The sequence below is a fragment of the Schistocerca cancellata genome, chromosome 2, assembly GCF_023864275.1.
Source record: "Schistocerca cancellata isolate TAMUIC-IGC-003103 chromosome 2, iqSchCanc2.1, whole genome shotgun sequence".
NCBI lineage: Eukaryota > Metazoa > Arthropoda > Insecta > Orthoptera > Acrididae > Schistocerca > Schistocerca cancellata.
The window spans coordinates 590,899,040-590,923,862 of NC_064627.1; the positions used below are offsets into that span (position 1 = coordinate 590,899,040).

The 24,823-nt window shown below is 40.3% G+C and overlaps 1 protein-coding gene across 3 annotated transcripts in view; it reads right to left on the reverse strand.

Moving 5' to 3' along the window:
- The window catches only part of LOC126162223 (ralBP1-associated Eps domain-containing protein 2), a 116,079-nt gene that overhangs the window by 45,607 nt on the left and 45,649 nt on the right, over positions 1-24,823 (reverse strand). For 2 of the 3 annotated variants that reach the window (XM_049918580.1, XM_049918582.1), the window contains 3 exons: positions 6,684-6,957; positions 916-994; positions 685-812 (listed from right to left, as the gene is read on the reverse strand). In XM_049918580.1, coding sequence (XP_049774537.1) covers positions 685-812; positions 916-994; positions 6,684-6,957 — 481 coding nt within the window. The remainder of the gene's footprint in view (positions 1-684; positions 813-915; positions 995-6,683; positions 6,958-24,823) is intronic. The other variant, XM_049918581.1, reaches the window with a different exon arrangement.

Sequence of the window (24,823 nt, forward strand, 5' to 3'; positions counted from 1 at the left end):
CATCTGATATCCTTTTACAGTGCTCCCATGTATTTTCTACATATATAAAATGTGTTAACATTTGTAAATATTAACATTTATACATGAAATCTTAAGAATGTTCAAGCTTGTTTTATGTTTCATAAAAAAGGGGGGGGGGGGGAGACGAGAGGAAAGGTTAAGAATGAAGACAGTGTAACTGTTGGAAAAATACTTTAAAAATGGCTGTAACAAGGAGGGCCTAAAAATTCCACCTGATCAACAATTAATTTTCAATAAATACCTATAAACTGTTGAGTGTAATATTAAATGGGTTAGAAGCTCTGGAGGTCTAATTGTAACCATAGTAACAGATGCACAACATGCATGAAGCATAAATAAATGCAACATATGAAGGGTCACTACTCATTTCAATAGTTTGTGAAACAGTAGTGCTTTGTGCACCACAAGAAGATTTATTTTACACCTTATCTGTTACTTCCAAACTTGGAAACAAACTGAATAATCACCTCAGCTCTACAAAACTCATTCATCAACAAATAATGATAGTTTTATAGCCTTATTAATTAACACAACATTCCAGCAATTAAATGAATAAAGTATTTATAATGATACCAACAGCACGAAAAGTTAAATACATTAGAGATGGTAATTCCATAGAAGACCGTAGGAAAGAATTAGTGATTATCAATACAGATATCATACCCAGCCTGTTGAGGTCCAAAGATGAACTCCTTGCATGCGTACGATAAGGTCTAGGTGGAGGAGGAGGTGGAGGCTCCTTTTTGGGCCCTATCTGAGATGATGGAAGACTGGTTGGCCCAGACTGGGCGCTGTGGAGAAAATATTAAGAAACTTGTAAACTATTTCACATGGATGTTTATCCTTTACCTAAATTCGATGAAAATTTTCAAAAAGAAGAGTCTGATGACTCACCCAGGTATGCTGTTGACTTCTTCAGAGGTTGGGATGACAGCTGGCTGTGGTGGAGGGGGTATTGCTCCAGGTCCCGGAGCTGCACAAACAATATATTTATTTGAAAATGTTTCCATACCACAGCTGGAGGTCAAGAAAATTGAGATGGCTGAAGTGATTCTGCCAGAATTTGTTCCAATTAGGAAATTAAGTCACAGATTAGATGCTATCCCAGGTCATAACACATACTGCAAATAGTATCATGGAAGCTAGCTTGTGACAATGATTTTTACAGCAGTATACCATCTTCCCTGAACATACAGCAATTTAACTACTTATGCAAACAGAACAGTTTCAAAAAGTATAAATAATTAAGATCATATTTCAAACTATAACATTGCACTTCAGTTCTAAATATATTCAAGCCATTTCTTCTCCCCACACTGTGAAACAAAGTAATTAGTATACTATGCTAGAAAATGGAAAAAAATAATGGCATGTATCTACCCAAACCCAACGGCAGCACTTCGTTGCTTCTAAAAAGAATTTCTAATTTCATGTTTACACTTTCTTTCTTTCTTTCTTTCTTTCTCTGTTCCTTCCATGACTGGTTCAACATGGTTGCTACTGGCAAACTGTGAAATCTGATATTTTACAGAATGCCTAAGCAGTATAAAGAAACCAAAAAGCTTTACAAAGGGTATGAAATGCATCTTATTTAAGACTCTGCCTAGGCATTTAATGTAATGCCGGTTAAGTTTACTGCAAAGTATGAAAGGAATAATTAGGTTACTTAGAGTTCTTACTTCTCATAATAATTTCTTTATATAATTCTCTTCACAAAAATGACGACAGATTAGCAATGGGCAGTTGCATTGCAGGTTTATGGGCCAACATTCTTGTCAAATACATTGTATTTCAGGAATAGTTCATCCCTGTGCAAGAAAATTTTGGTTTACAAACATTATGATGATGACATTGATTCTTTACGGCAGCCACTCTTCTGAAATACAACAACTTGCCAATGAATTTCATAAAATGTATCCAAGGAAAACATTTACATATTAAGTCATGGATTTAATAACTTGGCATTCACCTCTCAATGATTTGGAGATTCCAATATGTGGAATAAAAACAGCCAGCATTTGTGGTGTGTGTGACCAGTAACAGATAAAGGTGCAATTGACACTCTAATATGAGTATTATTTTATGTATGAAGAAGCCAGGCTGCTATTTTTACAATTGCCAATTTTAATTATGACTACGCCTACTGGCAGCACGTCATGATCAGCATGTAAAACGTAATAAGAATTCTGAAGAAGGCCCATTTATATGTGTTGAACCAGATCAAGAGCTCTTTACTTCCACCTTCCACAACCGGTGTCTTGTTTTTATTCCATATATTATATTGCACAGATGCTGATGCAGCCATGCTTAAGATTCTAAAATTTGGAGATTTGCAGGGAAAAAAATGTGGCTCGGGTTCCACGTTACACTGTGGCTCGTCTTTCCCCAGTTGGATAAATGGTTAGGGACATGCAAGTCACCTAAGTGACAGGCCAATTTCTGCTTCCCTCAGATTAGCACTCAGATTTGCACTCTTTATTCACTGCAAACTCTCTGAACAGTGGGCAGTGAGGCACTCAACTTTTGAGTATTGTAGTAAGTATGAGTGACGACAACGAAAAGATATCCACCACATCATCAGGCCATGATGTGAGACTTAGAATTTGAATAATTAAATTTTTTAACCAATAGTTCCTCTACAATCGTTTGAGAAAAACTGCATAATAAATCCAAAACATTTGTTGTTTTTATTTTTATGTTACAAGTAAAACGTTTTCTGAAAAATTACTTCAGCAACTTTGCTTTGTTTGGATACAGTATGTTCTTTCAGCAGCACTGCAGATGACTCAGCTTTCAACTTTCTGCTTTACTTGAATCAAACCTACATGCTGACATGATTCTTTGCGTGCCACAACTAACATGGACATGTCTCCAGCAGTGGGATCAACTGTTTGAAGCTATCAACATAGTGATGTAGGTTAAGATAACAGATATCACAGCCTGCAGCCATTCACCCTGTTGTGCCCTTGTTTGAGAGTATTCAAAAATCAGAATTTTGTGTGACGCTCATTAGCTTTAAAAAAGTACTGCTGTATGGACTGGTTGTGTGGCTTATTGGGCAAGGTAAGGGCCTCACATGCTGAAGGTTGTAGGTTAGAATATCATCATTAAGTACTCAGCATTTTCTTATTTTTAAATCTTTATTGCAATGACTTTGATCATTAGTTGTATTCAGTTAATTGGTTTAAATGTAATTTTTTATTTCTATTACTTTGTCACACCATTTTAATCACCCCAATCTTTATTTGCTCTCATTTTTCCTTATATCATTCTTTTTCTGCTTGAAATATTTGTTTACATGATTGTAATTAATTTCATGTATTAATTTCAACTTAATTTCTATCTTTTATCATCGTATTTTTTCATCCACGTTACTGCATCCATTATTTCTATTCCTCATTTTGCTTGAATTACAGTTTACTTACAATTCCTTCTTTCAGTCAGGTCTCATCTGTTGTTATTTTGTCCATAGTACAATAGGAATCTAGGCTACATTTTAAATGTCTGTATGATGATTACCATCCCCGAAACCGGAACACCTCTTAACAAAAAATACATTTTTGATACCACTGCACAGTCAATATGAACAAATTTCATCTTTCATTTTTTAACTGATAGATTGGCATTTTCAAATATGTAAATACTATAATAGATAAACATAATTAAATTCAGAATGAAATTTTCACTCTACAGCAGAGTGTGTGCCAATATGAAACTTCCTGGCAGATTAAAACTGTGTGCCGGACCGAGACTCGAACTCGGGACCTTTGCCTTTCGCGGGCAAGGGCTCTACCGACTGAGCTACCCAAGCACGACATCCCCCAGGCTGTGGCTAAGCCATGTCTCCGCAATATCCTTTCTTCCAGGAGTGCTAGTTCTGCAAGGTTCGCAGGAGAGCTTCTGTGAAGTTTGGAAGGTAGGAGACGAGGTACTGGCTGAATTAAAGTTGTGAGGACGGGGCGTGAGTCGTGATCGAAGTTATTTTAATAAATATTTAGAAGTAAAAAATTTTAAGCACCTGATGAGACTCAAACCCAAAACTTTCACATGTGAAGGTTTTACCCAATCCATTACGCCACACAGCCAGTTTATACCATGCTCCTTTTTTAAAGCTACTGCGTGTCATTCAAAATTCTTTTTTTCTATGATTACTCACGAACTAGGGCCCATCAGAGGGAATGGCTGCAGAGTGTGATACGTGGGACCCTAACTACAATTACTGTACATACAGTTCCAAAAAGTCAATCTCACTGCTGGGAACCTCCCCTTGTAAGAATAGCAGCAATGAATCTTAACGATGCGCACTAAGCTTCACAAGAGAAGTGCTTTAATATGAGCTAAACATGTACCTCATGCAAGTTTTTTCTTATTTTTGTGCCATCTCAGCCAGCTTCAGATACATACAGTGCTATTACAAATGACTGAAGCGATTTCATAAATTCACTGTAGCTTCATTCATTGACATATGGTCACGACACACTACAGATACGTAGAAAAACTCAAAGTTTTGTTCGGCTGAAGCCGCACTTCAGGTTTCTGCTGCCAGAGCGCTCAAGAGCGCAGTGAGACAAACTGGCGACAGGAGCCGAGAAAACGTATGTCGTGCTTGAAATGCACTCACATCAGTCAGTCATAACAGTGCAACGACACTTCAGAACGAAGTTCAACAAAGATCCACCAACTGCTAACTCCATTCGGCGATGGTATGCGCGGTTTAAAGCTTCTGGATGCCTCTGTAAGGGGAAATCAACGGGTCTGCCTGTAGTGAGCGAAGAAACGGTTGAACGCATGCGGGCAAGTTTCACGCGTAGCCCGCGGAAGTCGACGAATAAAGCAAGCAGGTAGCTAAACGTACCACAGCCGACGGTTTGCAAAATCTTACGGAAAAGGCTAAAGCAGAGGCCTTACCGTTTACAATTGCTACAAGCCCTGACACCCGATGACAAAGTCAAACGCTTTGAATTCTCGGCGCGGTTGCAACAGCACATGGAAGAGGATGCGTTCAGTGCGAAACTTGTTTTCAGTGATGAAGCAACTTTTTTTCTTAATGGTGAAGTGAACAGACACAATGTGCGAATCTGGGCGGTAGAGAATCCTCATGCATTCGTGCAGCAAATTCGCAATTCACCAAAAGTTAACGTGTTTTGTGCAATCTCACGGTTTAAAGTTTACGGCCCCTTTTTCTTCTGCGAAAAAAACGTTACAGGACACGTGTATCTGGACATGCTGGAAAATTGGCTATGGCACAACTGGAGACCGACAGCGCCGACTTCATCTTTCAACAGGATGGTGCTCCACCACACTTCCATCATGATGTTCGGCATTTCTTAAACAGGAGATTGGAAAACCGATGGATCGGTCGTGGTGGAGATCATGATCAGCAATTCATGTCATGGCCTCCACGCTCTCCCGACTTAACCCCATGCGATTTCTTTCTGTGGGGTTATGTGAAAGATTCAGTGTTTAAACCTCCTCTACCAAGAAACGTGCCAGAACTGCGAGCTCGCATCAACGATGCTTTCGAACTCATTGATGGGGACATGCTGCGCCGAGTGTGAGAGGAACTTGATTATCGGCTTTATGTCTGCCGAATCACTAAAGGGGCACATATCGAACATTTGTGAATGCCTAAAAAAACTTTGAGTTTTTGTATGTGTGTGCAAAGCATTGTGAAAATATCTCAAATAATAAAGTTATTGTAGAGCTGTGAAATCGCTTCAATCATTTGTAATAACCCTGTACTAAATATCTCTCTCTCTCTCTCTCTCTCTCTCCCTCTCTCTCTCTCTCTCTCTCTCAACTTTCCTTGCATCTGCTGCTTATATTGCACACGTTGTAACAAACAAGGACATTCAGTTACTTAGCATTGTTCTCTGAATTTTATTCATAACTCTACACAGTATCCCATAAATAGTCTGGTCTTAGATACTTAAAGCTTCCCAAACGAAGCTGGGCTGGATGGTTATTACTTGTTATTTGCCTATTGCTGTTTTAAGTGTTCTGCAATTTGAAAGAAATACCAACACCAAAGTTCTGCTCATGTAATTCTTCACTTTCTTTGCTGACACTACAATATTATGGAAAGGATACGTTGCTACTCACCACATACAGCAGGTGCTGAGTTGCAGACAGGCACAGTGCAAAAGGAATATTTTCAGCTTTCAGACAAAGTCTTAATTCAGAAGTAGAATTCTCACAGCACAACAATAACATCAACAACAACTCTCACATCAGGTGTGTGTGTGTGTGTGTGTGTGTGTGTGTGTGTGTGTGTGTGAGAGAGAGAGAGAGAGAGAGAGAGAGAGAGAGAGAGAGAGAGAAAGGTAGGTAGGTATTAATATTATCATCTATCCTTTCCATAATACTGTTGTTACTCCATCCTGGACTTTCCCATTATTTGATTTTGTTGACACTATGCAAGACAAAAGCATGATATTAGCTCCTCATGAAACCTCTTAATTAATACTTTTTAATGTCTCATTCTTCCTTTCATACCTGCTACATCCTACTAATAGGTTCTGAACAAAAGCTGAACTTCAGGATAAAATCAAAACTTAAGAAGTAACTATTACAGTTAATAAAGGCAGAATAACTGGAGCTTTGAGAGAAAAGAAATCAAAATCATATGTATTTCACCAATAATATTTGAGATTTTTACAAACCTGCTGGTTTCTTTGCTTGTGGCCTCTGAATGGGTCGAATTTCCGCTGGTGCTGCATCTGTGTGCGTCACAGCAGTAGAGAGTACTTTCTTGGGGCTGCCTGAGTCTGCGCTTCCACCAAATTGTTCATATGGAATGGCTTGTGGTTCAGATGGTTTTCGTGGTGATCTGCACGGTTCTTCTTCAACTGCCGCACTAGCAACTGCCGCAACCACACTGACACCCTGTGACTCCGGTGTGACTCTCAAAGCTACAGGATGCAGAATTTTAGGATCCTAAACAAAAATGTAAAGAGAGTTACTCAACAGCTGCCATTGTAATATGAAGGGGCATAAACTAATACTTTTATTTTCACATATTTGTGGTTCTAAGAATTAATTACATACATGGCATGTTTAAAAGTTATAGCCAGCTGGCTTGGTGGGAGGAGGGGGTTTTTAATACCCACACAGACAACATTTTCTGTGTGTTCACCATTACTCTTCAAATACCTGACATAGTGGAACATGCCCTTTTTAACATCCTGTATAGAATTTTGCCACATGGTATTTTTCCCAGCCTAGAACTGAAGTTGATAGCACTCTTCATTACCTTCAGAACAATGAAAAGCAATACATTTCATGAAAACCAGGAAAAGGCAAGACTCATCATGCAGTAAGTATCGCCGTTAGGGGATGTTCACATACGAAGTTCTGACTGCTTGGATAGTGTGTGTGGTAATGTGTTGGTGTGCACATTACTGAAACTAGATAATTCTTGATAACGGGGCCCAATGTTATCGATTCTGAATGGCAAGTCTCAGATTCCCCAGTGTCTGATAGTACACTTCAGATGTTATTGGTGCTCCTTGCTCTTTTGAGTATTCCTGTTTTATTCATAACTACTATCGCCATGATTTTATATCCAAATTTTATTTTTTAAATATTTTGGTTTTGTGATTTTAATGATAGTACTGCATACACTGTTGTTTTGACTCCATACAAATGTCATGAACCTGTTTCTCCATTTGCTTAACAGTGCATTTCTAAAAACTCAGTGTCAGAAAGAGAAAACAATATTCAATATAGCACAGTCAGAAAAGAAGATCATTGACAGTTCCAGAGTACTTGGCACAGCTTCTTCGCATGTCTACCTCAACTAATCATAAAAGGTGATTTTGTATATATCTCTACAGCAACTCCTCAATGTCATTTCACTTCCATACACAACTGTTGTTTTTGCCTCCAGCCATTTGTGTTTTTCAGAGAAAAACTGACAACAGCACTGCTAGCTGTCAGGTATTTTCTTTCACCAACTCTACTATAGTCAGCATACTGTGGCTATTAATGGATGGATAAGTGCAAGCTGATACTTGTAAAGAACTAAATTTTCTACTGTTAGCTCATACTTTTGATAAAATTTGTATAATGCAAGATGTAGCAGAAATAACTCCCAAATTTTAAAGATTAATAAGAATAAAAATTGACATTCACAAATTTAATGCACAGCTTGAAAGATTAGTTTAGGCCATTTACATCACACACACACACACACACACACACACACACACACACACACACTACATTTTGAAAAGGGGTGTCATCCAAATGATGAGAGTTTATTTCTATGCAAATCTGAAGTCTCTCCCTGAAGTTCTAAATGACCTTCCTTGTCATGTCTTGTGATATTGCCTCAATTTTATGATAGGTAGATGCATTCAGGTCATGTAGCATTCACAACTTATGACTGAAGATGCACACCTGGAGTTATATCCATACAAGAAACACACAAGGGGTGACATGGGGAAACTGGCTGGCCACAGAACATCACCCCATGACGAAACCAGAACCCTGTAAACATTTCCCTAAGGAGGCCCACTGACACCCTGGCTGTGTGTGCAGTGGCACAATCATTTGAGAACTACATAGCAGGATGTCCTAGGTCACTGATGTCAACTCCAGGAAGTTGCATAGCAGTTGTACAGAATGATCACAAGATACTGTCACTTTCTTGGGCCTGCCTGAGTCTGCTTTCTTCAAGAATGTATGAGCCTATAATTCCAAGATCAATGATGAGCACCAAACAATTATACGAGGTGCATTCAAGTTCTAAAGCCTCCGATTTTTTTTCTAATTAACTACTCACCCGAAATCGATGAAACTGGCGTTACTTCTCGACGTAATCGCCCTGCAGACGTACACATTTTGCACAACGCTGACGCCATGATTCCATGGCAGCAGCGAAGGCTTCTTTAGGAGTCTGTTTTGACCACTGGAAAATCGCTGAGGAAATAGCAGCACGGCTGGTGAATGTGTGGCCACGGAGAGTGTCTTTCATTGCTGGAAAACGCCAAAAGTCACTAGGAGCCAGGTCAGGTGAGTAGGGAGCAGGAGGAATCACTTCAAAGTTGTTATCACAAAGAAACTGTTGCGTAACGTTAGCTCGATGTGCGGGTGCGTTGTCTTGGTGAAACAGCACACGCACAGCCCTTCCCGGACATTTTTGTTGCAGTGCAGGAAGGAATTTGTTCTTCAAAACATTTTCGTAGGATGCACCTGTTACCGTAGTGCCCTTTGGAATGCAATGGGTAAGGATTGCGCCCTCGTTGTTCCAGAACATGGACACCATCATTTTTTCAGCACTGGCAGTTACCCGAAATTTTTTTGGTGGCGGTGAATCTGTGTGCTTCCATTGAGCTGACTGGCGCTTTGTTTCTGGATTGAAAAATGGCATCCACATCTCATCCATTGTCACAACCAACGAAAATAAAGTCCCATTCGTGCTGTCATTGCGTGTCAACATTGCTTGGCAACATGCCACACGGGCAGCCATGCGGTCGTCCGTCAGCATTCGTGGCACCCACCTGGATGACACTTTTCGCATTTTCAGGTCGTCATGCAGGATTGTGTGCACAGAACCCACAGAAATGCCAACTCTGGAGGCGATCTGTTCAACAGTCATTCGGCGATCCCCCAAAACAATTGTCTCCACTTTCTCGATCATGTCGTCAGACTGGCTTCTGCGAGCCCGAGGTTGTTTCGGTTTGTTGTCACACGATGTTCTGCCTTCATTAAACTGTCGCACCCACGAACGCACTTTCAACACATCCATAACTCCATCACCACATGTCTCCTTCAACTGTCGATGAATTTCAATTGGTTTCACACCACGCAAATTCAGAAAAACGAATGATTGCACGCTGTTCAAGTAAGGAAAACGTCGCCATTTTAAGTATTTAAAACAGTTCTCATTCTCGCCGCTGGCGGTAAAATTCCATCTGCCATACGGTGCAGCCATCTTTGGGACGTATTGACAATGAACGCGGCCTCATTTTAAAACAATGCGCATGTTTCTATCTCTTTCCAGTCCAGAGAAAAAAAATCGGAGACCTTAGAACTTGAATGCACCTCGTATATTCACTGCAGAGCAGGCACTCAAGGATCTGTCGAGCACCACTTGCAGCCCAGTTCTGAAAATTTTGTTTATTGACATTGCCTGACGAATGAAAGAGCACTTCATCATTAGCCAGTAGATTGGCGTCAGCTTCAATGAACAGCTTCCATGTTAGTGTCAACACATGCTCTACAATTGGCCCACCGACATTTACTAAGTTCCTGCACATTCCCCACTTTGTACTGCACACTTCCCACTTTGTACAGATGGTTGTGTGTGTGTGTGTGTGTGTGTGTGTGTGTGTGTGTGTGTGTGTGTTTGTAAGGTAATAACTGAGGATTGTGTGACTGGCCAATCACTTAAAAACAGATAAGCCAGTCACCCTGATAACGCACTAAGAACCTCCACTTTGTCTTTTAGGGAGTATGTCGGGGATTTCATTGAATCTTAAAATTTGTGCTACCATCATCTCGTTGTATGCTAAAATAGTGGCAACATCTACATGCAAATTAAGCTGTTCCCTACTTTCTGAATGCAAAACAATCAGTTAAATGTGGCACTCTAAATATGTATGACACAAGCACTGTAAGTTCCTCTCAGGAAAGCAATCAGGTTATGCCCTATCCTTAGATGTGTGATTGGGACTTCATCTTGTCTGTGTAGTTGGAAGAGGATATGCCACAAATGTTTCTCCCTCATTCCGAGACCTCCTCCTTCCCACTGACAGAGGACACTTTTAAATCAATACTGAGGTGACAGTGTTTAGGGAACAGCACACTAAACAGGATTATCAGTACGTACCTGCTTGGCTGCAACACCTGCCCGTTTCTTTCCCTGAATCGCATGTTTTCTGGTTCTCAGCAGTATGACACCTCTCTCTGATGCCTTCATAGGCACATGTTTGCATCCTGGACATTCTGTGCTTATATGTTTTCTGACATACAATGTGTAGATTGAATGGCATATAGTCAGTCAGAATAAGCAATACATTTCTCAGCACAAATACACTCAGCATAAAAAAGAAGAGGAAAAGAAATTTAATTTTAAAATTTTGCACAAAACTGCCTTTGTCATCATGGTAAGCAACAAATAGAAGAATTGGCATAAAATAAACAACTGTTTTAAGAAGGTGGTTTCACTGTGGAACTACTTGGACATACAGTTTTCAACCACCCATCATTTCATGAGACATACTTGAAAGCAATTTTACATGTTTCCTTGACAGAATGCCTCATCTCTAAACTTCCATGAGCTCATGATGCCTAAAATAAATTATATTTCTAAATAAAAAACAAAAATCCGCCTAAAATGGTAATTTATATCAAACTGCACCCAGCAGTTTCATTTCAAAATCACTCATAAAAGCAGTAGTACCACCGCAAATTTATGTTGCAATACTTTTTGACATACATTGAGGTGACAAAGCCCATGGGATAGTGATAAACACAGATACAGATGGTTGTAGTATTGCGTACACAAGCTATAAAAGGGCAGTGCTTTGCTGGAACTGTCATTTGTATTCAGGTGATTCATGTGAAAACGTTTCTGATATGACTACAGCCACACAATGGGAATTAACATACTCTGGACACAGAATGCTAGTTGGAGCTATACGGGTAGGACATTCTATTTTGGAAATCATTAGGGAATTCAATATTTCACAATCCATTGTGCCAAGAGTGTGCCGAGAATACTAAATTTCAGAGATTACCTCTCACCACAGACAATGCATTAGCTGACAGCCTTCACTTAATGACCGAGAGCAACAGCTTTTGCATAGAGTTGTCAGTGCTAACAGACAAGCAACACTGCCTGAAATAACTGCAGAAATCAATGTGGGATGTATGAGGAATGTATCCATTAGGACAGTGTGGAAAAATCTAGCATTAATGGGCTGTGGCAGCAGACGACCCACTCAATTGCCTTTGCTAACAGCACGACTTTGCCTGCAGCGCCTCTCCTGGGCTCATGACAGAATTGGTTGGACACTAAACAACTGAAAATTTGTGGCCTATTCAGATGAACACTGATTTCAGTTGGTAAGAGCTGATGGTAGGATATGAGGGAAGGTGTAGGCCAACAGGTTTCTGGATGCTACTGTACTTCAGTGGCTAGTTGGTAATAATCACTATGTGGACAATGTGGCCTATTCTACACCATATTTTAAATCTATGCGACACTGCTATGCTGATTATATTTATATGTTTTGACGATACCATTATGGCCGTATCACTTTAGGGCATGGTTTAAAAAAAGATATGAGGATGGTCATTACAGACTGAAATGAGTCATCGTCTAAAGAAATCACAGCTAATAAATGCTATTATGGGCTCGCCCTCCAATTTAAGTCTAGAAATCTGTCCAGAAGAACAAAGTGTCAGCTGTATGAAACTTTAATGCATCCTGTATTAACATATTGCTCAGAAACCTGTACACTAATACAACGGTGTGGAGAGCTAATAGCATGTTTTGAACAAAAGGTGTCATGCGAAATCTACAGGGCAATTAATGAAGGTGGAGCGTTGAGCAGACAATAAAATTTTGAACTTTACATATTATATAAACAGTCTGGAATCATAAAGTTCATTAAAATAAACTGCCTGAAATGGTTTGCCCATGTTTTTCATGTATAACATTAATACCCAAACAAAACAGCACTGCTGTCTGACAAAGAAGCAGGGGAAGACCAATACTGATACTTGGATGACATGCAAAAATATTTAAAAATTATTTGTGTCAGAGCATGGAGAAGCAAGACGATGGATGGAGACTAACAGAGCAATATACTACAGCAGGCCAAGCCCCACAAAGAGCAGTAGAGCCAGTAAGAAGAAGAAGAAGAAGAAGAAGAAGAATAACAGAGAGGTCAGTTTCTGTACAAAATCCTGAACTGGCAACACTATCACAATCACAGACGACTATAGGGCACCATGGCTCAATATTTCTGCAGTGGATTTCCAATAACTTGTTGAGCCCATGCCACATCACATCAAGATGGTGCACTACACCGGACAATATGAGGTCTGACATGACATTACGAGGTATCTCATGACTTTCGCCACCTCAGTGTACTTACTTTCACTATCAATAACCTCCTCAATATGATCATTGTCAAATAAAGTATTGTGACAACACAACAAAAACCACCTCCAACATGTGTTTGTAGTCTGAAGACGATCACTGACTGTTCAAAACCAGTAATGGCACTGAGAAATGCTCAAGTGATAAGTATCGAACAATATAAAAATAAAAGTTATGATATACGAGTATGCATCTTGCCACAGAAGCCCCCTGATGGAGCTATCAGATTACATTGTGCCTCTATGTAGTGTTGTGTATTTTATTTCAATACAAAATATGTGAATTAAATACTGTCTTCACAGGAAAGTCATTTGTAAAACTGACTTCAGTAGGATCAGGTTGTTTATAGTTGATCTGTAGCACCTGAACCTTCACTGAAAGCAATTAAGAAGCTGACTAGCTTTATGTGTCCAGACCAGATGACAGTTAACCATTCAGTCCAAGGTCTTTCACACACAGCACATCAAGGTGACACGTCTCCAATGTTGGGACATGTTCAGTCCCTCTCTGGTCCGAGGAAAGGGACCATTACTGTCTCCCATCACTAGTCTCTGACAGTTCTGAATACATCTCACCCATGGGGAAGGGGCAGTTATAGGACTCTCAACTACTGGATCGGAAGTTCACCTCAAATGTTTTCACTATTGCACGGTGGGAGTGCAGTACTGGATACACATCGGTAGAGGTGGTACTCCTGTTTAAACTCTCCACCTTTGCCTAGGTGGTGTCCAAGTGGTGTTTACAGACACCACTTTTTCACTATAATTGCTACTATTGCCCAACTTCATTTTCTACAATTCTTTATAATAGCTTTCCATATTCATGTTGACTTAGTAGACTGCTTTATCTACTACAAGGACATATACAGTATATGGGATATACACTGTGATAGTGACTGTTTGCAAGTCTTAAATGAGGGGAAGAGGTTACAAGTTCTGTTTTATTGACAAAGACAATTATACCACATACAGCCTCCTCTCCAATGAGGTCAACCTTTTCTTGGGACGCTGTAGCCTCTTAGCTTCCTAAGGTCAATGTATTCAAAATCTGTCTAACATATAATCACAAATATGTTCTTGTGCCAGTAGGTCCCATTCATCCACTGAATGCATTCTAGTTACACTGCATGATGAGAGCATTTTTATCAATGATTTTTTTCTAAGTCTTCCTCATTGTCTTATTGCCAATATTGCAGCTGAGGATTCATGGGAGAAACTGCTTGGTTCGCTTCATCAGAATTCATACTGCATTACTCCTAGTCTTCTTCAGAATTGTCCATCAACACAAAACTGAGATGGTCTGATGATTTCTGATCCAGTCTGTATATGTTTCTGTTTATTCACTTTGTTTTTCCTATCAGTCATAGCGAAGATTACAGCTATTGTGGCAGGTCAACTGCCGTAGAATTCTTAACCAGTCAGGCCAAGTATAGTGGATCTCTCACTTAAGAGTCATCAGGCACATTTTCTCTGGTGTCTTGGCAAATACCTGCAATTTTGTTTTTGCATTGTTTAGCTGGAGTCAAACCAAACAATTACTGCTGCTCATGTTTTTTACACGATGCCTAGTATCAACAGAAAACATCTGTTAGTTTTCCAATACAAACAAAATTATTTTTTAATCAGAATTGTAATTGCCCACTTGATAGAGTGCTCCCAAATTAGTCTAGTCTGATATTTGTTTTATTGATATACAGGATGTACATAAACTCCGGGAACACTTTCAATTATTTATTGCACAAGAACTACACATTGTACAGATGTCATACATGTTGCATTTTGAAGAGAAACTCTGAAAGTTGTTTTTTTAACTACGAGTGACCCCGCAGATGTCAATACAGTAACTGAATTCTTGCATACCCAACCCAGCATGGCATCATTGACTGTGGCAGTTGCTTCCCATATTCTCTCCCACAGCTCTGCTACATCACATGGTAGAGGCGGTACTTACACCAGATCTTTAATGTGTCCCCACAGGAAGAAGTCACACAGAGTGAGATATGGTGATCGGGGAGGCCATTTCATGAAACTGCTGTCCCCTTCTGTAGCATGGCCGATACATCAATGTGCCAGCTCCGTGTTCAGTTACCCATGAACTTCATGATGAAAATGGAGTGGGGCCCCATCCTGCTGAAAGATGAATGGAGAGTCTGATTGCATATGAGGCATCAGCCATTGCTGCAACATGTCCAAGTAGGAATATCCAGTGATATTCTCTTGGCGAAGAAGAATGGCCCATACAGTTTTCGACGTGACAAAGCACACAAAACATTTACTTTTGGGGAATCACGCTAAAATTCAATGCATTCGGGTGAATGCTTTGTACCCCAGATTCAACATCTGTGCCTGTTCACTTTCCCATTAGTGTGCAAAGTGGCTTTGCCACTAAAAATTAAGCAATCAAAATGCCATCCCCATTCACATTCGATTGTTGCAACTGCGAACAAAACTCAAAACACTCTTCTTTGTCGTTGTCACTGAGCTTCTGCATTAGCTCCAATTTGAATGGTTTCATAGACAGGTTCTGTTGCAGGACTTTCCACACAGTCACTGGGGCCATTTGAAGCTCACAGGATGCATGACAACAACTTCTTTGGATTCCTTATGAATGTCTCTCATACGCGCTCCACATTCACTTCACTCACACTGGACTGTTCGCTTCTCTTTGCTGGGCACAAGCAACCAGTTGTAACAAATTTCTTGTGCCAGTGATACATTGCCTTCCCTGTTGGTGGCTTCTTACCATACTTGGTTCTAAACATCCATTGAACAGCTGTAGCACACTTGTTTTTGTCGAACTCCAACACAGAGAAAGCTCGCTCCAAACCTGAACTCGCCATGCTTGCGACTAGCGCTGATTATTGGCAAATTACCAAACTATGCTGTGGCAGTATACTTGAAAAAAACTTTCAGTGTTTCTCTTCAAAATGACATATGTATACTATCTATGTTCGGTTCTTGTGCAATAAATAATTGAAAGTGTTCCCGGACTTTATGTACATCCTGTATATTAACAGGAGCAGCGAAACATGAGAAATAAACAGCAATCCAACAGCAAATCAGCAATACTGTGTGATTGGCGTAGCTGTCATCAAGGGTCAGAACAGTGTTGTCGCTGCTCGAATACTGATTATTCTCCAAATTTTACTGTCCTTGTTAACAGGAATCGATAAAAAGAAATATCACACTAGACTAATCTGGAACCCTTCTATTGAATGGGTACATAAAATTCCACTTAAAAAAAAAAAAACATTTTGTTCATAACAAGAAACAAACTGATGCTTTCTGTCAACACAACACATAGCATTAAAGATGTTTTGAGCACTATTTGTTCATGTGACTCCAGCTACACAATGCAAAAACAAAATTGCCAACATCTGCTGAAAACCCAGAGAAAATGCACCAATCCACTCTTGGGAGAGACACTCTGTTTACAGAACATGGGTGGCTGCATACATTTGTTTAACTTTTTCATCTCATCATAAGGCACTCGTTTGGGGACTTATCTACTACTTATTTTCCTCTTGAAAATTCTGCAGTTCCAATCCCTACTGTGTGGTCTCCGAGCGGAATTATAAAGTGAGAGTGTGACGCTCACTTATAGAAGGAGAAATTCTGAATTAGCATACTACTAAATTGGGCTGTTTACAGTTATGATAAAAGCAGCAGTCTCTTTCACATTCACAAGTGACTCACTTCATAATATTTTGACAATCTGTTACTCATTCAAGTCATTCCTTCCTCAATTCCTTTGCATCAACATTGACAATGCCATGGCAAGAAGCTACACAATCACTTGATTTAATAGAATTATGCTTTCCTCCACAACTGTGAAATCCACTTTTTCGATTTAAGTAGGTGGTCACTCTATTCACTAGCAGTCATTTCTTTGAGCAGCACCCCATTCTGAAGCCATTTCATCGATTTTAGCACTGTAATTAGAAAACACAGGACTCAGGACTTCACAAATTCAGAAAGGTGCCACTTAACCAAATAAACCTTTTAATCATAACTAAGTTTTGACACCGATGTGCTCTACTACAATCCCCCTTTTTTTTCCTAGAGGATTATCCTGTTATTATCTCTTTGATGATAGGGTGGTAGTTACAACAATTAGTGATTCACACGACACGGTGTGTGTGTGTGTGTGTGTGTGTGTGTGTGTGTGTGTGTGTGTATAAAGTGAGAGAGGTTGATGATGATGATTATTATTATTATTATTATTATTATTATTATTATTATTATTTGTGGGTAAACGTATAAAACAACAAAGTCATCAGTGCTATTGCCAACTAAATACAGACAAGTGTGATGAAACTCTATTATGAATTAATAAATAAAACAACCAAGTTGTATACACATGCATAAGAACTGAAAATACAACCCTGATATGGTGAGCATCATAAAATACCGTCTACCGTCAATAAAAGCAGAAGCATCAGCAAGTTCGTTTCCCCGGAACTCTATGTGCACCGGAACTAAGTAGAAAACTATTTCCTTTTGTTCCCTTTGCAAGAGAAGGAAAATGTCCTGCACTTTTTACACCATCCGATCTGCTGGGTCCATCTGACCAACAGATACTGTGGGAATTTGATCAGATCACCTGCCTCCTTGCCCTCAAGATAGCAAACAATTATATATAATAAATTGAAAAAGACTCTGGTAGCCCTATCCTGATGACCATGTCACGAAACACTACACGGCAGCCAGTAAAATCCCCTTGCCGAGACCCATATGTGTAAACAGTAATCAAATTTGGGTGGCAATGTAAAATCTTGTTAGATTTAATTTTAAAAATATTGTTTGGGGTACAATTCTTCCTGTGAGCAGTCAATTCAAACAAATAATCTGGGCCTCCTCAGCAGACAGGAGGGTCCCCTACTCCACCCCTAGCTTTGGACCTTAATCCCCTCCTGACCTGTAGTAACTCAAGCCATTCCATCACACAGATCCCACATGGCTTTGTTGCCCATGGAAGGTGACAGAACAGTTGTTCCAGTGGCAGTTATACAATGGAGATGAATGCTAGTAATTTAGGAGCAGACACAGCACTGTATGCTTGGCAAACGACAAGGACAAGACATTGAATACACAGCACAGACACACCAGCCCCTGCTCACAGGCTAGCAATTGCTCACAGGCTAGCAATTGGATCATGCAATAAGACCCTGTTCACAGCCTAATACCCTCATGGCAAACCACATCCAGCATTTTGAGATATGAAGGCCTTGCTGATCCATAAACCTGGCATCCATATTCAAGCCGGGGTCACACAAAAGCTTTATAAAGTTGGAGTGGACATGCCCTATAGGCTCCCAAAGACATATGACTGACACATTTAAGGATGTTTAAAGCCTTATAAAAAGTGAGGTCCAGATGTTTCACCTTCTCCTTATAAGTGAGGACCATATCCCCCCCCCCCCCCCACCCATTTTAAAAAAGGTAAATTAGAGAGAGAGAGAGTGGGAGTGATTAGAACCACCATACACAGTTTTCTCCTACAAGAATTTAAAATCTGTGGTATTAGACCATCCCTCCAACCACCTGTTCATCAAATGCAACTGTCAAGTAGCTGTTGCTAGGTTGGAGGAGAAGTCGTCCACAAACGAGGAACACAGCATGGGACACTGCACTGTGGACTTAATACTGTTTATTGCAATGGCAAGTGCCATAACATTTAAAACACTCCTTTGAGGGACACCATTCTCCTCCTTGAAATGGTCAGACAGGAACTCATAAAAGTGGACAGACAGCCACAGAACCCTTACCGATATGAGGTGCAACAAAATATTATGCCTCCAAATTGTCTCATAGGCCTTTTCTAAATTGACAAAGACACTGATAAAGTGTTCCTTAGGGAAGAAAGCTTATTGAGTAGCTGCTTTGAACTGGATCAGCCTATCGAGTGTGGAGAGGTACTTCCTGAAACCACACTGGGAGTGGCTTAGTACAGACCTGGTTTTGAGAGCCCACAGTAGACACCGGTTGACTATACGCTCTAGCATCTTTCCTATTCAGCTTGTCAGACTAATGTTACAGTGACTACTGAGGTTAGTCTGATCATCCCCTGGTTTTAAAGCTGGGATTAAACCATATTCTTTCCACAAGTTGGGAAAATCTCCTGTTATTCAAATTTCAATGAAGAGTTGAAGGAGAATATCCTTCAACCCTGGGTCCAACCGTTTCAACATGCTGGATGTTGTCAGGTCATGACCACACACAATATCACGAGCTACTGACAATGCAGAAACCAACTTCCAAATAGAGAAAGGCTGGTTGTATTCCTCCATGTTGCTGGAAAAAGAAATCAAAACCAACCCCCCTCCTCTGTCTCCCGATAACAATGGAAAGCTGGAACCTGGCTAGAATCACCTCATGATTGTCTTATATGATGTAGCCAGTGTCTGAGTAACGTCTGTTGGCAATGTTACGGGCCAACCTGCTTTCGTATAGTTGCTATTGGTGGTTGTAACTGCCATCTGAAAATCCTCTTAATAGCTTCCCATATTTTGGTTGTGGGTTTGAAACTATTGATGGAGTTCAGGAACTCGTGCCAATACTTCTGCATACTCTCGCGAATTATTTTCCTAGCCTTTGCTTTCGCCATGAGGAAGGTTGCAAGGTTCGCATCTATAGAGCACTGAATGAATCTTCGCAAAGCTGTTCCCCAGTCCACGATAGCAGAATGACATTCATCATTCCACCAAGGGACACATTGCCTCCTAGGTGCTACTGATGGCCTGGGGATGGATGTAGCAGCAGATTGGTGAATCACAGTTGTTACACGATTCACCCAGTCCTGGACACCTTTACACTCCTTGAAAGCAGCTAACTGTCTGTACAGCAACCAATTAACCTTTCTGAAGAACCATTTCAGTTGCTTCCTTTCGTGATCTTTCCCATCTGGGAGATAGATCCAAATGGGGAAGTGGTCAGTGCCATGAAGGTCATCATCTACTTCCCACTGAGCATTATCAGCTAGGATAGGCAAGCACAAGGAGTGGTCTATTGCTGCAGATGAACTTGTAGCAGTGCTGAAATGTGCAGCAGGACCGAAGTTAGTCTATATGATGTCTGCAGTTTGAGTGAAATCCTCGAGTATCTGACCTCTGGGGCAAGTGGTGTTGGATCCCCACAGAGCACTCCTAAAAAGAGTGCAGTTCAGTAGTAAGCTGCTTGAGGTAGTCACTGTCAGTGGGCTCATGAGGTGGGATGCACAGACAGTATACTGTGACATTAACATGGGCCACACTCCTAAGAGCAACTGCTTGCAGTCTTGTGATTAACAACACAAGTGAGGAGTGAAATTTACACCGCTACCACCGCTTTTGCCCTGTCACCAGTAAGGTCGCCTTTCCTAAAGTGATAGCTTCCAAATACATGTGTGTTAGTAGCTTTAAAATGTGTCTCATGGAGACGTAGGCAGATAGGTCTATTCTGTACAAGGAGTCTAAGTTCTTCCATGTGGGTCCTGTATCCATTCATATTCCACTGTAGTATGGAACCAATTTTGGCAGAGTAGTTTTATTTTAACCCTATCTTAATGCTGGTATTGTGAGACACTTGTAGAACTAGGGGAAGTGAGGGGCAGAGGAAGGGAGGGGGGGGGGGGAGATGACGGCTGTCTGGATCAGGTGACAAGGCATTTAAATCTATGACTATGTACCCAGTTGTCAGACATGCCACAATGGCATCTGATGGTGCCCGGGACAGCTCTGAACCTGAATGCCGTAATCCTTTTCCTGTCCCTTTCCCTTTGAGGAAAGTGGAGAAAGGGAAAGTGAAGAGGCACTCTGCTGTTGGAGTGCCTTTTCAGTGTACACATTAAAGTAGTTCTTCCTCTTCCACTGGAGCTGCATGGATTGCTATATTTTTACCTTCTATGCTTTGGCAGGTACAGGTACAAGTACAGGTGCTGATGACGGATAATGGGGTGCTAGTCATCGTGTGTCACAGTATCTACCATGGGAACAGGTTTCTTCACCAAGTAAGCAAAAGAAATGGCAAAGACAGGGTGTTTAATTGCCTTCTATTCTTTCTCAGCTTCTGTGTAAGGGATCCATTTTATAACACATTTATTGAATTTTACGTTTCTCAACAAAAACTGGGCAACTTGGTTCCAGACTGGGTGACTTACAGAGCAGCTGATGCATATCACTGGAGACATGCACTCAGTGCCAGATTTATGTGCTGCCTTTCCACATTTCCTGCAAATCACTTTACCTCTACAATTCAGCATTGTGTGGCCAAATCACTTGCATTTGAAGCACCTCATAGGGTTAGGTATAAAATGCCTAACCCTACATTGTAGAGAGACCCTGCCATGATTTATTCAGGCAGCGTAGGAGAATTGAAGGTGACTCACCAGATGGCAGTCTTCTCACACTCTCCATTAGTTCTTCATGTCCTTTGTTCCATATCTACTATCCCCTGTGATGCTCATTCTTGTTTCAGATCTGTTACATCCGAGTTTGTAACATCACGGCATGTGACCACATCCTTGCTTGAGCTGAGAGAGGGATGCACCTCAACAACAACATCATGGTCACCCAATATGTGTGACTTCTTAAGAAGTTTCACCTGCTTTTATCTATTATTTTCAACCAACGAAGAACCATTATGCAGTTGTTTAATAGACCTTAAGATTCCAGCAAGCCCTTCTAAGCCATTATGAATATAGAAAGGGGGCACTTTTTCAAATGTCCCCTCTTTCCTCTTGTTCACCAGAAACACATTTTGATTTATGACTCCTCGAGCCCCATTGATAAAGACCAACTGATTATCAGGAGAATTAGCCTCCCTCATTTGTTTTGATCTGGGGGTGTGAGTACTCCCAAACTTCAAACCTATCACACTGAGAGTTAAAGAATTTCATTTTGATGGTTCCATCTCATTCCTATAAGCAGCTAGAGAAATTAGGGTCCACTCAGGCAGAACCCTGCTTGCCTGAAAAAGCCTTATACGATTGAGGTGCAGCAGGTCCCCAAAGAATGCTCACTAGCGACTGTTACACCTAGACAGCCATGCATCTCATCAGCAAACAGTACACCTTCAGGTTGAAATGTTCTTAGAGATGTTTGTAACATTCTCATTCATGACCCAGGTGGTTAAGCCGTAGAGGCAGGTCCCCAGAGATCACCGACTAGTAACTGTTCATTCATAGTTAAGCCAGAGTCCCTGTTTCCTGTGACAAGCACTGTTGCAGATGACTGATGGTCTTTGTCACCAGTCCTCAGCTCAGGCACCCAGGAGTCTCAAAACCCATACCCAACCTAGACGGAACACTATCCTTGATGTTCTTGGCCTTTGGTCACACACCAGGAGGCACATTTGTTTTTGAATGCCTCAACCATGAAAGTACACTTCTCTACAGTGCCACGGGCTGTAATATACTGCACTTACCCAAGTATAAGATGATGACCCACTTTTTTTCTCAAGAGACCTCTTGTGAAAAGTTTATTTTTTTATTTCTTTTTTAGTTTTTTTATTAGTCTAACTAATCAAAATTACAAATTAACTGACAAAGTATCTGCCTGAAATGTTAACATTATACCCATTCTAAATTTATGTCATTTAGTGACTGTCTACATTCTGATAATACAAGAGGAAATAAAATTAATGAAAAGAAATGGTTTCACTATTTTTAATCATCATCATCATCATGGCATATACGCGGACAAGAAAAAAAAAATTCCCGGATTTCCCGGTTAAAAACACACTTTCTCCCAGGTGAAAACACACTTTTCCATCTTAAGTGACCCCGGCACTTTAGAAAACGAAACTCAGGGAAAAATACACATTTTGGAAATATCTTTGATGTGCAGCAACACGTACGCTGCATATTTTTGTATTACGAAAGTATACATTGGAACTCCACCAAACACCACATGTTACTTTCTGAATCATTGAAATCGAGATTGTGATGCACTTTGGAAGCCAGTCATAGCTCATGTCACGTGATGTCGCCAGCCGATGACAGCGAATATTCAGAGAATAGGAAGCGTGATGTAGTCAGCCAACAGCATCATTGTTAAGTAGTGGTAATACACAAGTTAATGGTTTAAATTAATATACGCAGTGATGCTACAAGAAAAGCAAAGCTTTCACAAATAATATTGGTCTCTAAGGTTAATAAGCTGCAAGAGCAGCTAACCTTTCGCATATAATGTTGATCTTTTTTGCACTTGTTACACTTTAAGATATATCACACAAATGTGCCAGTAAAATTTTTAATAATGACATAAATGTCTGATTTTCTGGGTTCGAAATTCTTCTAAATGGCTTGTCATCAAAGAGCTGATTTTTAAATGAGAGTCAAACGCTCTGCAATTTAAGAAATTCATGGTAGATTCTCGCGCATATTTCAACTTACGTAAAAGGATATTTACTTTGAAAGGAACACTTTTCAAACAAGCATTCGCAATATTTTTCTGTGACCTGTTAGAAATTGGTTCATTTCAGCAGTTGCCAGAGAGCACCAGATAACAGGTGATACCCCACTTGTGCAGCTACCATCACATAGGAAGCCCGTATGTACGTACATGTAAAACATTGAAAGAGCTTACATTATGTTGTAACAGCAGCAAGACATTACAGGACACTCCAAGAGTATCAGAATTTCGTGAAGCATACTGAAATGTGCACATTTAAACTGCAACTTAAAGTGCATATTCGTATGTCCAGGTTCCCAATGAGGTAGACCTCGACCTGATATTAAGCTTTTCAGTGTGGTTATCGGGGTGTCAATTTTCTTGGAGCACCAGTACTGTATTATATCATGTGGCATAATGCCGTATGTCCTAGAAGATTAAAACGTGCACCTGAAATGCAGTGAACAGTTGAAATTAGCCAGTACTGTGGAAAAACATTTCATTTCAAATACATTGACTGCCTCTGCAGAAAAGGTTAATAAAGGCCAAATTTCTTCAGCAAACAGACAAAAATAACTTGATTGTTCTGCAAGGCGATTAATGCTTGACTGTCAGAAAGGTGGAAATAAAATAAAATCTGAAACTAATAACATATGTTAGCCTTCCGTAATTATGTGAATGTATTTTAATTCACTTGATAGCCCCTGGCCACAGATACCTGTTTTGTTTTCATCTGACATGAGAGTAAACAAAGGGGAAACAGCAAAATCACTAAATGTAAACACAGGTCATGTGGAGACTACCCACTATAACTCAGACTGCTCTGCGCATCAGCCCCGGATCTATGATATTTGCAAACTGGGTCAATACTTAAAAAAAAATCAAATTTTCAAAACATGTACATCTTTTAGACTTTTACTGCCTCCAATTTTAAAGTCGATTCAATTTCAGCTACAAATGGATTCAGGCAAACTGAAAAGCCAAAGAATCCAGTATTACATTCCCATGATTGGCAAAACGACGTAATTTCCTGCCCACTCACTACTGCCCTCCCCACTTTCACCACAGTTCTCAGCCAAGCTGGTATCACTGTTTCCCCTCTGATCCTTGTATAGTGCTAAACTTGAGCAGCTGTGAAACAAACTGCAATATATAATAGGGTGCATCTCATACGTAACAACAACTAATACATCAATACGACTGCAAACAATACTCAGTCCAATTCACATACTTGCGCTCATCCCGACAGCTACCAACATCTGTTTATACATTTCCGCCTATGGGTCTCGCCGCTGTAACTTATTCTTGCAACAACAATT